Source organism: Neoarius graeffei, chromosome 23 (assembly GCF_027579695.1).
Source record: "Neoarius graeffei isolate fNeoGra1 chromosome 23, fNeoGra1.pri, whole genome shotgun sequence".
Classification (NCBI taxonomy): Eukaryota; Metazoa; Chordata; class Actinopteri; order Siluriformes; family Ariidae; genus Neoarius; species Neoarius graeffei.
Window position 1 is genome coordinate 46,292,947 of NC_083591.1, and position 13,625 is coordinate 46,306,571.

General features: G+C 41.3%; 1 protein-coding gene across 1 annotated transcript in view; it reads left to right on the forward strand.

The window, feature by feature from the left end:
- ncstn (nicastrin) overlaps window positions 1-13,625 on the forward strand; it is a 31,207-nt gene that overhangs the window by 3,624 nt on the left and 13,958 nt on the right. The window contains exons 3-8 of the mRNA XM_060906252.1: window positions 1,940-2,063; window positions 4,070-4,188; window positions 6,042-6,187; window positions 10,480-10,630; window positions 10,730-10,842; window positions 12,960-13,112. Coding sequence (XP_060762235.1) covers window positions 1,940-2,063; window positions 4,070-4,188; window positions 6,042-6,187; window positions 10,480-10,630; window positions 10,730-10,842; window positions 12,960-13,112 — 806 coding nt within the window. The remainder of the gene's footprint in view (window positions 1-1,939; window positions 2,064-4,069; window positions 4,189-6,041; window positions 6,188-10,479; window positions 10,631-10,729; window positions 10,843-12,959; window positions 13,113-13,625) is intronic.

A 13,625-nucleotide genomic window follows, 5' to 3' on the forward strand; every position in this document is an offset into this window, starting at 1 on the left:
ATAGGAACATGATCAACAATTGGATGGACAGTTACTGTTCCCACTCCAGAATAACACGTTTTATTCTACACTGATTTGACAATTACAAATTTTAATTAGGGGCGGCACGGTGGTGTAGTGGTTAGTGCTGTCGCCTCACAGCAAGAAGGTCCGGGTTCGAGCCCCGTGGCCGGCGAGGGCCTTTTTGTGTGGAGTTTGCATGTTCTCCCCGTGTCCGCGTGGGTTTCCTCCGGGTGCTCCGGTTTCCCCCACAGTCCAAAGACATGCAGGTTAGGTTAACTGGTGACTCTAAATTGACCGTAGGTGTGAATGTGAGTGTGAATGGTTGTCTATGTGTCAGCCCTGTGATGACCTGGCGACTTGTCCAGGGTGTACCCCGCCTTTCGCCCGTAGTCAGCTGGGATAGGCTCCAGCTTGCCTGCGACCCTGTAGAACAGGATAAAGCGGCTAGAGATAATGAGATGAGAAATTTTAATTAATTAACACTTCATGCTTTGGGGCTACTGTACTTTAGTAGGCACTAAAATACGTGAAAAGTCACGCTAACCCTCAAACAACCAATCCCAAAGCACAGACAAACACCAGTTTTGATGACTTTGACATATAATGGAGCAAGGCAAGTTTTTCTTTATTTTTGATAATATAGGGGCTGCTGCACCCGAACCCCCGCTTAAATTCGCTCAAATGCCGCTAGGCTTGATAAAGTGCAAACTATCCTATGCTTTTCATCTCTTTATAGTTACTTTTAATGTTGTGGAAGGTTGGTAAGACAAGTTTGTTCCCATTATCATGCATGTTATGGCAGTAATAACCGATTGTTCCTTCACCTCACTCTCTTTCTTCCTCCCTCTTTTGATGTTAAAAGTACAAAAAAAACAAAAATGTGGCTTGTCATGTTCCTGAAGAATTTCCCATGGTGGGGGAAAAAGTCTGTTATGGCCCTTTTCCACTACCCTTTTTCAGCTCACTTCAGCCCGACACGGCTCGCGTTTCGACTACCAAAAAACAGCACGACTCGGCTCGCTTCAGCCCTGCTTAGCCCCTAAAACTCGCACGGTTTTGGAGTGGGGCTGAAGCGAGCCAAACCGAGCCGAGTGAGGCTGGGGGCGTGAGCAGACACACCCCTGTGCACTGATTGGTGAGGAGGAGTGTCCTCACATGCCCACACACGCCCCACGAGCAAGCTGGGATCTGTAAACACCGCAAACCCGGAAGAAGAATTATGAGAATTTCTGAAGCCTTATGCGCCTCGCCTCATCTATACGCTCTTGCCAGTATCTGTTGGCGTTGTCGGTGACAACAAGCCACAGAACCAAGACCAGCAACACTAACGACTCCATGTCCATGTTTATTGTTTACTATTCGGGTCGTGAGACTACCGCTTAAAAGCTCACTGATGTCACTGTTTGCGCTGCTTAACGACATCACGTGACGTCCACCCACTTTCGCTAACTCCACCCAAAATGTCCACCCACTTCCAGCCAGCACGGTTCAGCGCGGTTGTAGTCGAAATGCAACTCCAACAGCCCCACTCAGCTCGACTCAGCACGGCACGGCTCAGCCCGACTCAGCCGCGTTTGTAGTGGAAAAGCGGCATTACAGAGCACTGATTCTGGACACTTCTTACATGTACTTTTAAATAAAAGGGAAAATTAAGTGTGTTTTGTTTATAGTTTTAGATTGTCGCGCTTCTACCATACATCTCCCCATGAACGAGTTGTTACTATAGAAACGGTTAAATAAACGTTTAAAACAAGTGCATTAATTTACGGCTGGAGCAACTGTCAGAGCTGCTGACTTTAGGAAATTAATCAGTGCCTGAGCGTATGCCATTAGTAGGCTGCAGAACATTAATAGATGTATGATTTAATCTGCCACTGTGAAGGAACAGCGTTTATCTGACTAGACAACATTTCATGTGTGTATCTGCGTTCTCTAGCGTCCATATCAGGAGACACGGGGGTTCTTCATGTGCTGGAGACGGAGGATGACCTGGACTGGATCATCAAAACGGGGCCTCACGCTCCATACATGGTGCTCATGGAGTCGCCTGCCTTCAACAGGTGCTGTTCACAAACCATAAACACAACCCCCCCTTCCTGTTTTTGTCTTTCATTTCATTGTTTTGCCTTGGTGTTTTCCCTTCCCTGTTTCATTCATTTGTTTTTTTTTTCTACACTTCATTTCATTGTTTTCTTTCTGTGAGTTCTTCCTTTCTTTTAACTTGCATTTCATTTTTATTCCTTTTTCTTTTCCTTTCCCCTCAATTTTCTTTCCCCCCTTCCTTCCTTCCTTCCTTCCTTCCTTCCTTCCTTCCTTCCTTCCTTCCTTCCTTCCTTCCTTCCTTCCTTCCTTCCTTCCTTCCTTCCTTCCTTCACTTTCATTCTTTTATTATTAAGAATAAATAATAATTCAGTTTATCATTTCTCACACCCAATGTCGCTTTACAATGGGGGGGATTTTGTCTTTCCTTACTTCTGTTTTCTTTTCGTTCCTCCTTTTGTTCCTTCTTTTGTTTGAATTCTTTTTTCTTTCTCTGCCCTTCCTTCCCTTGTTCTTTCTTCTTTGCCTGCTTTTCATCCTTTCGTTTCTTTTTCCCTCTTCATTCCTCCTTTTTTTTTTTTTTTTTTTCTCCATGATAAGTGACTAGAGAAGTTGTGCCTTTTGATATTTTGGGATTATTATTATCCCCCGTATTTCCATGGCAACCAATTCACCTTGGGGAAAACTTAGAGTTAGGTTTCATGTGGGGAGATGTCTCATCTCCTGATGATTCTTGTTCCTTTTTTGTTTGAATACTTTTCTTTCATGCTTGTTTGACACTTTTTTTTTTTTAAACACACTACCCTTTTTTTTCTTTTTCCTTCCTTTTTTTCCCCCTCCATTTATTTATCTCATCTCATTATCTCTAGCCGCTTTATCCTGTTCTACAGGGTCGCAGGCAAGCTGGAGCCTATCCCAGCTGACTACGGGCGAAAGGCGGGGTACACCCTGGACAAGTCGCCATTTATTTCTCATCTCATTATCTGTAGCCACTTTATCCTTCTACAGGGTCGCAGGCAAGCTGGAGCCTATCCCAGCTGACCATGGGCGAAAGGCGGGGCACACCCCGGACAAGGCAAGGCAAGTTTATTTATATAGCACATTTCATACACAATGGCAGTTCAATGTGCTTTACAGAAGCAAAAACAAAAACAGTAAACAATAGAGAAATAAAATTACATAAAATAATTTTATTTTTAATCTAAAACAATTAATTAAAAGAATTAAAAGAAAATAATAAGAATTAAACAATAGTAGAAATAAAATAATAAAATGCCAAAAAGAAAAAAGGAGAGAAAGAAAAAGAAACCAGTGGAATAAAATAGAATAAAATTAAAGTAAATTTAAAACGTGCAGAGAAAGTAAAGATTATAAAAAAATGTAAAAATATTAATTATTTAACAGAAAGCATCTGAAAACAGCTTGGTCTTTAACCTAGATTTGAAGCTGCCAACAGCAGGAGCATTTTTAATGTCCTCTGGCAGTTGGTTCCATAGCTGTACTGCATAGTAGCTAAAAGCTGCTTCACCACACTTTGTTTTAACAACTGGTTTTAATAGTACATTTTTCTGTTGCGATCTGGTAGATCTGATTGGGTTAGGCTGCTGCAACATATCAGAGAGGTAATTGGGCCCTGTACCATTTAGAGATTTGTACACCAGCAGCAATGCTTTAAAGTCAATTCTGTAGCTTACTGGAAGCCAGTGAAGGGACCTTAGAATTGGAGTAATGTGCTCTGTTCTTTTTGTTCGTGTGAGAACCCTCGCTGCTGCATTTTGAACCAGCTGAAGTCGTTTGATGGTCTTTTTTGGCAGGCCTGTAAAAAGGCCATTGCAGTAATCAACCCTACTAGAGATGAAGGCATGTATTAGTTTTTCCAGATCATTTTTTGACATAAGTCCTCTTAGTTTGGAAATGTTTAGGTCAAGTCGCCAGGCCATCACAGGGCTTATTTATTTATTTTAATTTTTTTATTATAAACTCACCCTGTTGGTTAGTACTGAGTGTGTCCTCTGTCTCTGTGCAGATCTACAGTGATGAGACTGAAGAACTCCAGTCGGGTTGCAGGAGTGGCGGTCATTCACATGAGCACACCTCCAGAGCAGGGATTCTCTCCTCATACATCATGCCCTAACCAGAACATGGGTCTGTATGATGCACACAATGCAAAAGATGGAGAGCGACAGACACTGTACTCCATTATAAAACAAGAAACTCTTAACCCCTTTGTTTTGGTGTGTATATGAACCAGGGCTTTGAACCAGAATTTTTTTCCTATTGGTTCGTTCCGAACAGAAACGGAATTTTAACGTTTCCAGTTTTGGGTTCCACCATTAAATAGACGTTCCCGAACCAGTTAGAACAAAAAAAATTACGTTCCCTGTCAGCTGTTTAACAAATGGCTATAAAATTATGTCTCTGTCTCATCCAGCTTAAGCCAAATGTAGGCTAATTCTATTACAACCTTCATTAAATAAGACAAGAAATAATTCAAAACAATTATTTCAAATGTTGGCGATTTGGATTCTCAGTATGTCTTCCCATCTACACAAACAGAAAAAGGGCCAAAAATGAAATAATTCATTTAGTGTGTTACCAAAGGCTAGTCAGGCCCTATGCATTGATAGGCTAACAGAGGTTAACGTCATTTAATGTTCGCGAGCCTCTCATTAACGTGGACAAATATATTGATATCGTGTTTGAAATTGACGTTTTTGAATAACGATAGACTGCAATATTTACCTCTTATTTAAGATGTGGAGACGTGATAGTAGTCCACCCTCCCGCTCTCTCCATTCAGTCAGCGAACGTCACACAGGAAGTGAACCCCAGCGGGTCATAGAAACTTGCACAGGAGAAGAATGACTTTTTTGTTTGTAGGCTACGGAAACTAGGGATGTCCCGATCCGATCACGTGATCGGAAATCGGGCCCGATCACATGGTTTCAGACTCGATCGGAATCGGGCATTGCCTCCCAATCAGGGATCGGATATATATCTATATAATATATTCTCATTTTTAACACATCAATAGCTATGCGTTGGCACAGAGTGAGACCAGACCTCTTGTCTCAACACAGCAACATCAACGCGTGCAGCATGACATCACTTTGTAGCGGAGACACTATTGGTTATTGGCTGCCTGTTGCCGGCAAAGTTGAACACGGAAGCAGTTCGAAGCGGAAAGCAAAGCATGAGATCATTTTTTTTTTCGTTGGATGACGAAAGAAACGGGCTCAAACCTGAAAGGGTAGAAATGCTTGTTTTCATCAAGAAAAACGTTCATTTCCTTAATTGAAATTACTGTACACCACTGTGAGACGCGTTCTTAAAAGCAAATTACCGGCACTGTGGCACTTTATTTTTTTTATTTGTTTACATTCCTGCCAGGTATTTTAAGGTTATTTTTTAAAATTTGTTATTTATTGTTCAAACTGCCTCACGTAAGTACTCTATTTGCTAACGGAGTTGTTGGATGTTAAAATAAGGTGTTAAATAAAAAATGAGGAACGTCCTGGATCCGTTTCTTTCCTTGTCTTTATTTTTTATGGATTATAAGAAGTATCGGATCGGGACTCGGTATCGGCAGATACTCAAAATCAAATGATCGGTATCGGATTGGAGGGCAAAAAAACCTGATCGGGACATCCCTAACGGAAACTTTGAGGAACGAAATAAAAACCGGTATTAACCGGTTACCATTATTTTTAATAAGCGTTTCTGTTCGGGAACATAAAAAATAATAAAGTTTCTGGTTTCGTTTCTGTTCCATGTGAAATAGAAAAAGTTCCCGGTTTTCGTTCCTTGAACCGGTTCAAAGCCCTGATATGAACGTGTACATGCGTGAAGGTAGTTGGGAAATGGATGAGAGCCACAGAGTGTAGAAACTTGAGGTTTTGTAAGCAATTAGCAGTTGTATTTATTTAAATTGTGTGAGACTTTTTTTTTTTTCCTTTTTTTTTTTTTTTGACTGTCATTTTGGTCTTGATTGCTGTCAGGCGTGTACACTGAGAAATACGGTCCTGAACTGGCCAACTGCAGCACTACAGTGTGGAACCCTCTGGGGAACGGCTTGTCCTACGAAGACTTCCCTTTCCCTGTTTTCTCTCTCCGTGATGACAATGAGACTCAAGTCATTCGCAAGGTGGGTGTTTTTTTGCATCAGATCAACTTGCAGGCATCCCACGATGTCGGAAGAGTTACATTACATTACAGGCATCATCCAGAGCAATGTACAACACACCCAGAGCAGTCTGGAGAGGAGTTGGGGGTTCGGTGCCTTGCTCGAGCACTTCAGCCATTCCTGCTGGTCCAGGGAATTGAACCGGTGACCTTTAAAGGGAAACTGAAGTCATTTTTAAACTCGCTTTATTTCTTAATTAACATTATTCTATTATATTTTCAGTTTTATTAACTTTATATCGTGACTTGTATTGGCATATTATATTACACTTATCAGCCTTTTCGGTTTTTAGCCATGTTGAATGTAGTTCGTTTGGTCCGTGGCAGGTGTCGCTTATCCACGCGATCTTCACGAGACTTGTGCGAGACTTCAAAAGTGAAGTATCAGCGCTGCCATTTTGAAAACTGTTTACACAGCGGCCAGATCGCCATATTATTCCAATTTAGATTAATTTTGAGATTTGCCAGCTTCATCAGTGATGGAGTGTCAGTCCTGCGTGCTGTGGCGCGTGCACCTGAGCTCAGTTAAGGAACTGTTTGCCTATTTAAGGACTGTGCTGATGCATTTGCATCGAAGTATTAGGATACACATGTATGCATTACCGAGCCTTTCTACCTGTTGTCTTGATTTCCTGTTTCTCGTTCTTGTCCTCGCTTAACCTTTTGAGGTACTGTTGGCGCCTCGACCGACCCTTTTGCCTGTATTCTTGTTTTTGGTCTAGCCTGCCGTTTTGGATTGTTTACCTGTGTATATATTGTCTCACTGTATATATTCGGCACGTTAATAAAGTGTATACTTCTGCACATACGCAAGGGAGGCGGATGTACGTGATATGGAGATTATTCCATACGACTTCGAACCAACGTGGAGTAGAGAAGAGTTGGAAAGACGACAGGATAAGGACTAGTCCATCGTGCTGGTATTTACATCGTTACTGTTGCATAATTAAAACGTGCCCGATCAGGCAGCTGGTGGGTTTTCAAAATAATAAATACATGCTGGGTGCGATTTGCTGGGGGGGATGGTGGGGATCACCCCCCCCCGGTTTTTATCTCTGCTGAAAAAAAAAATCCTCGGGGACAACCCCGTCAATAAAACAAACAAACCAAAAAAAAAAGTTGACATGACAGGCATGTTGTGACACAGTTTTCTATGGTCTACATTGCACTCACTTTCAAAATGACCCGAAGTGGCAGCTTTGATGTTCACGAACGTCCCCAGCAAATAGATACATTGTAGATAATAACAATATCTTTGCGTTCTCATAGAACGCAAAGATATTATTATCTACAATGTATCAATGTATCTGCAGGGATGCAAACAGCGCGCCTTTTGGCGGATGGCGCCTTTTTCATGGCCTTTTTTTTTTTTTTTTTTAGGGGGGGGCGTTGGAGTGTCTGATTTATAATTTCAAAGTAAATTCTGTATTAAAATTACTAAATAAGCAAATCCGTTACAGTCCATGAAACAGGAAGTATAAGGATGAGAAAAAAAACAGTTTAAATCGAAAAGCTGCGCACAATGTGAACTGCACCATCAGAGCAAACTGTTCATTTAGTATTCATGTATTTTAATGATTTTCGAGTCACTGTCCATTTAATCCGGAGGGAGAGAAACATCACAGCAACGCGACAAGCAATGCGAACTTTGTTGTGTTCGTGTATTTAGTCAGAGAGATAGGAAGATGAATTTACTATCTCTGGTTTAGTGTTCGTTTTCATTTAGTGTTATTCATTTGATATCGGATGTTATTGAGCTGTTAGCCTATTGTTACCTTAATTTTGTGACCTTTCATGATTTAAAAAAAAAACATCCCCCCCCCCCCTTTTCTGGTTTTTTGACAAATCGCACCCTGAATACATGCATGTATTTTTGTGATAAATACATATTATACTGAACGCATTTCCCACATAATCCTCACTAAGGTTTCAGACAGCACTGCAAAATGGCGTCCCCACTATATAGTGCCCTATATAGTGAATAGGGAGTGATTTTTGGACACGGAAAACTTCCGGCTCGATTGTCAGCATTCGAAGGAAGCTTGACAACATCGCGTCTTTTGACAACATTGGCAGATGTTAGTCACTTTGATTTCCGCAGTACATTTTGCTTCCGTCCTACGATGTCTCGCACAGGTCTCAGCGAATCTCGTTTACGGCCATTGCTTTGACATATGGACTGATTTTTTTATATAAATTACATAGCGCATTTCAAACACTCATAACTTGCTATAGCAGTGACAAAATACATGGGTGCAAGTTTTCCGGCATTTTTTTCGGTTCTGAAAAAGTAATTTTTTCCAAATCGTGTAAATCCATTGAGTTTTTTTTAGGGTGGTGTCTCTCTACGCCGCTCACTGACGAGCGGTCCTGACCAGCCCGTTGTTTCACGGTGTTATACATGTGTGATGATATGTTTCCCGCACGTAGCCCGTCATTCAACCAAATCAACACAGCTATTCCAGTGTATATATTGTAAAAAAGGTATCACAGCAAAAGCATATTAAAAATGGTTGTTTCAACATTTAAATTAGTAGTTGCTAGATATTTTGAAATATCAAGCCTTGTACTTGAAATATTATTTCAGATGAACTGGTGAAATGTATTAAACATTTGGTGTGAATATGCAAATCATATAACTAATATAAATGTTTGCATGAGACAACCATTTTAAATTTTTTTTCAAGCCCTAAGGGGGGCTCACCCCCCCCCCAACACATCTGACCTTGTCAGACTTTTCAGGTTTTTGAATACTTGCACCCATGAAAATAGCTGTCAGAAATGCATTCTTACATTTTATAAAATGAGAGAGAATTTTGATCATAAATTTGCCTTTAGTTCCCCTTTAACCCCTTCAGACACAAGGGAAAATGCTATGGAACTTCATGTGTACAGTTGTACACGTTTATGTCCGAAAGTCAAGCAAATAAGGAGTATTTTTAACATTTGTACATGCTTTTTCTGAATGTTTTATTTGGTATACGATGCAGCAGATGGGTGCTGGGATACCACTGTTATACCTTGTGTAGTGAGCGTATAAAATGAATGCAAAGCCATGTGGGATTTGGCCTATATGTTCAGAAGAGGCTTGAACTGCAGCAAAAAAAAAAAAAGGCTTGAAGTTGGAAGGTCTTTATATGAATTTAACGTTACCTAAGAAATAAATGATTTGAGCTCCTTTAAAAGGTGGTTATTAATGTTTTACAGCCAGACAAATAGCTATATCTAGATTTTATTTTTTTTTTTTGGGGGGGGGCTTTTTTTCACCTTTTTATTGGATAGGACAGTGTAGAGACGGGAAATGAGCGGGAGAGAGAGATGGGGAGGGATCGGGAAATGACCTCAGGTCGGAATCGAACCCGGGTCCCCGGATTTATGGTATGGCGCCTTATCCACCTGAGCCATGACGCCCCCAAATAGCTACATCTTTATTGCCGTTTGTGCATCAATCAAGACTCGTGCTAACGGACTCGATCACAGCTGCTTTCCTGTAGCAATACACACCGTAAACGTAGCCTGGGCCCGCCCATCCTAAGTATGACGCAACACGGGGGCCTGTTGCGAGCTTAGTCTGGCAAGGCAAGCTAATTCCAGCTCTTCCAGGCTCCCGAAAAATCGGGAGCCAATCAACTTTGAGCATCTCCAACGGCCCTGGGTAGAGGCGTGTTCAAGGCAGTGACGTAGTAGAACTGCGACCGGAAGCCATAGATTGTTTACAGAATCTATGCCGGAAGCGCTTCATTCACTAGAAACATTACGAACATGGAGCAGCGGCAAGCCTTTGACACAGCGGTAGATGCTGTATTGAAAGCATTCAACGGGAAGTTCTCATTGAAAACAGAGCAAAGAGCAGCCCTGGAGGTATTTATCTTCTTCCTGTTACTCAAGCAGTTTCCGTCGCGTCACATGCATCAGAGGAAAGAGTGATGTGATTGGTTTAAGCTTCGTCACAGCCTTTTCTGGCTTCGACCAGTAGCAAACTGAGGCATTTCAGGGAGGCGGGTCAACCACGCGCTTTGGGAAACGGTTGGGCTTAATATCTTTGCCAGACCAAATGCTCGCAGAGCTTTGAAGTTGCGTTAGCCAGACTACCGTAAACGGATTGTCATACAGGATGAAGGTTACCTATCACGTGAGACTTTTTTTTGTGTACAGTAATGGCACCTTACTGGAGTTGCACTCAATTTCGTTGTATGCTTTTTAATGATGGTGACAATGAAGGCATTCTATTCTATATCCACACTCTCTCTGTAGTGTTACGAGGATCACAACATGCGTGCGAATGGCAGTGCTCCTGAGTACCCACTGTGTGCCATGCAGCTCTTCTCTCACATGCACGCAGTCACAGATACAGTAACCTGTATGCGACGCACAGACCTGCAAAACAGCTTCAGCATCAACCCAGGTACACACACAAAGTATATGGCTCTCACTAAAGAGTTATCTGTTGCCCAGATAAACAGCCTGGAGTTACGTACACCTGTTTCCGTTTCTCCTCTATCAGAGCAGCTGTGCGATCCTTTAATGGACTTCAACGTGTGGGCGACCATCCGACCCATTAACGCCACCGCCAAGGGACACAAGGAGAACGAGAGCATGGTCATCGCAGCAGCCAGGGTGAGTGCTGAGAACGACGCGAAGAAATCAATAATATCTGTCTCGCGTAGCTCGTCTGTTCAACGTTGCTGTGAAATCGGCAGCCAGCTTGCTGCACTGCTACAAACATGCTGCTAAATTTAGTTTTGGCATTTTTAGCTGTCGGTGAGTCATCAGTATCAAATATGGTGCATTTCTATGGACCCTCAGTTTAATATTTTAAATAGTCAGAAATTACAGTAGTTAAGTGAGCCAGCATGACATACTAGCACTTCCATGAACACTACTGTGATCTGCTTATAGTTATGGAATCTCGCATGTTAATATTGGGAGAAAATGTGTCTTGTGGTTGTAGTTTGTTTGTTTGAGGCCTTGTGATGGGTTTGCGCTCTCCCTTGCACTGCAAAAAATAAAAATCTTAGGAAGTTTATTTGTCTATTTTCAAGTCAAAACATCTAGCCACCCTTATTATAAGACATAATTGCCCAACAAGCAAAACCTCATTTAGCTAGAAAGGCCATCTTGAAAATCTTGTATAGACAAAATGTCTTAGTCTTATTTGGAGCACCTTTGAAAATAAAACAAGTTTTTTTGTTTTTTTTTGTTTTTTTTTTTAAAAACAAGTACGTACATTTTGGGGTGGCACGGTGGTGTAGTGGTTAGCGCTGTCGCCTCACAGCAAGAAGGTCTGGGTTCGAGCCCCGTGGCCGGCGAGGGCCTTTCTGTGCGGAGTTTGCATGTTCTTGCCGTGTCCGCGTGGGTTTCCTCCGGGTGCTCCGGTTTCCCCCACAGTCCAAAGACATGCAGGTTAGGTTAATTGGTGACTCTAAATTGACCGTAGGTGTGAATGTGAGTGTGAATGGTTGTCTGTGTCTATGTGTCAGCCCTGTGATGACCTGGCGACTTGTCCAGGGTGTACCCCGCCTTTCGCCCGTAGTCAGCTGGGATAGGCTCCAGCTTGCCTGCGACCCTGTAGAACAGGATAAAGCGGCTAGAGATAATGAGATGAGATGAGAGATGTACATTTTGGACATTTGTCAAATGCGGTTCATCTTGTTTCAAGAAAAAAAAAAGTATGCTTGTTTTGGGAATAAATGAACTTTACTGAAATCTTTGAATCTTTCATTACAATTCAACGCCACCTTACAGATCCTAAGTTTATTGCGACTGTTTTCTCAGTCATTCAGCGTGAGCTCCTTCTAGATGCTGTACAGACTCTAGACCAGACAAGTGCCTTCAAAAAGGCTGAGTGAGTGGAGGGCGTTTTTAGTGAGGTCTTTTTGGATTGCTGTGAGTTAAGTTCAGTGGTTTTTTTTTTTTTTTTTTTTTTTTGTGCCTGATCTTGTAAACCCCTCGTACACATGAATAGTCAGTGCCCCCAAAATGCACTGTTGCTTTGGCGTTGTGTAAGCACTGTAAGTCAAAATGCATAGACTTTATTTTTTTATTCTTTTATTTTTTGGTGCCTGAGGTCCTAGGGAAGTGGAATCTTAAGAGATGTTTGAATGTTGAAATAGGAAAAAAAAATAAACTTGTTGCAATGCTATACGTGTCGTCAACTTGATTCAAGATAGTCTCTGGTCTCATATCTAGAGTATTTTACTAATTACAGGTCACAAAAGGAGAACCTTTTAAGCTAGCAATGCTTAGTTGTAGAATTTAACAATCCTAATATTAGTATATTTATCTTAAATTCAGTTTTTACTGCTAAGACTTTGTCATGAATTTAAGTGAAATACCCTTAAAATGAAATAAATAAAAATGACTTGAATGGCTAAATGTAAGAAGTACGATCTTGTTATAAGAACTATTTTGATTATTTTGAGTTGATCAGATCTCGCATAATAAGTTCCCCAATCTTATTTTGGAATTATTTCATCTAAAAACAGGTTAGATTTTTCATCTTACTTTAAGAAATCTTACCAAGTCAAATTTGACTAGTTCCATTGGCAAATTTTTTTTTCACCCGATTCAAGCAAAATATGCTTTGTTTTATTTCTTATTTTTGAAAGGCCATTTTTTGCAGTGTAGTAGTAGACAAGCAAGCTTTGTTCTGGCTGGCTGTACCACTCTTTACCTTCTGAATGTATGTGTATGCATCTCTTTCATTTTCCCCTCTCTCTCACTCACTGTCTCAGTTGGATGGGCGATCATTTTTCTACGACCTCGCTCCATCAGCAGAGGGAACCGTGTCTGGCATCGTGACCCTGCTGGCTGCTGCAGAAGCTCTCCGCTCTGTCACTCAAGTGGCTTCGCCCCCACGCAATATTTTCTTTGCCTTTTTCCAGGGGGTGAGTTGTTTATTTATTTTAAACATATGTACTCCAGCGCCATTACGTTGTGTTGCATATGTACAGTGCTCAGCGTAAATGAGTGCACCCCCTTTGAAAAGTAACATTTTAAACTATCTCAGTGAACACAAACAATTTCCAAAATGTTGACAAGACAAAGTTTAATATAACCTCTGTTTAACTTGTAACGTGAAAGTAAGGTTAATAATATAACTTGGATTACACATTTTTCCAGTTTTACTCAAATTAGGGTGGTGCAAAAATGAGTACACCCCACAACAAAAACTACTACATCTAGTACTTTGTATGGCCTCTGTGATTTTTAATGACAGCACCAAGTCTTCTAGGCATGGAATGAACAAGTTGGCGACATTTTGCAACATCAATCTTTTTCCATTCTTCAACAACGACCTCTTTTAGTGGCTGGATGGAGAGTGATGCTCAACTTGTCTCTTCAGAATTCCCCAAAGAAAATAATTTCTTTACACCACAAAGGTGAAGGCTACAAGATCA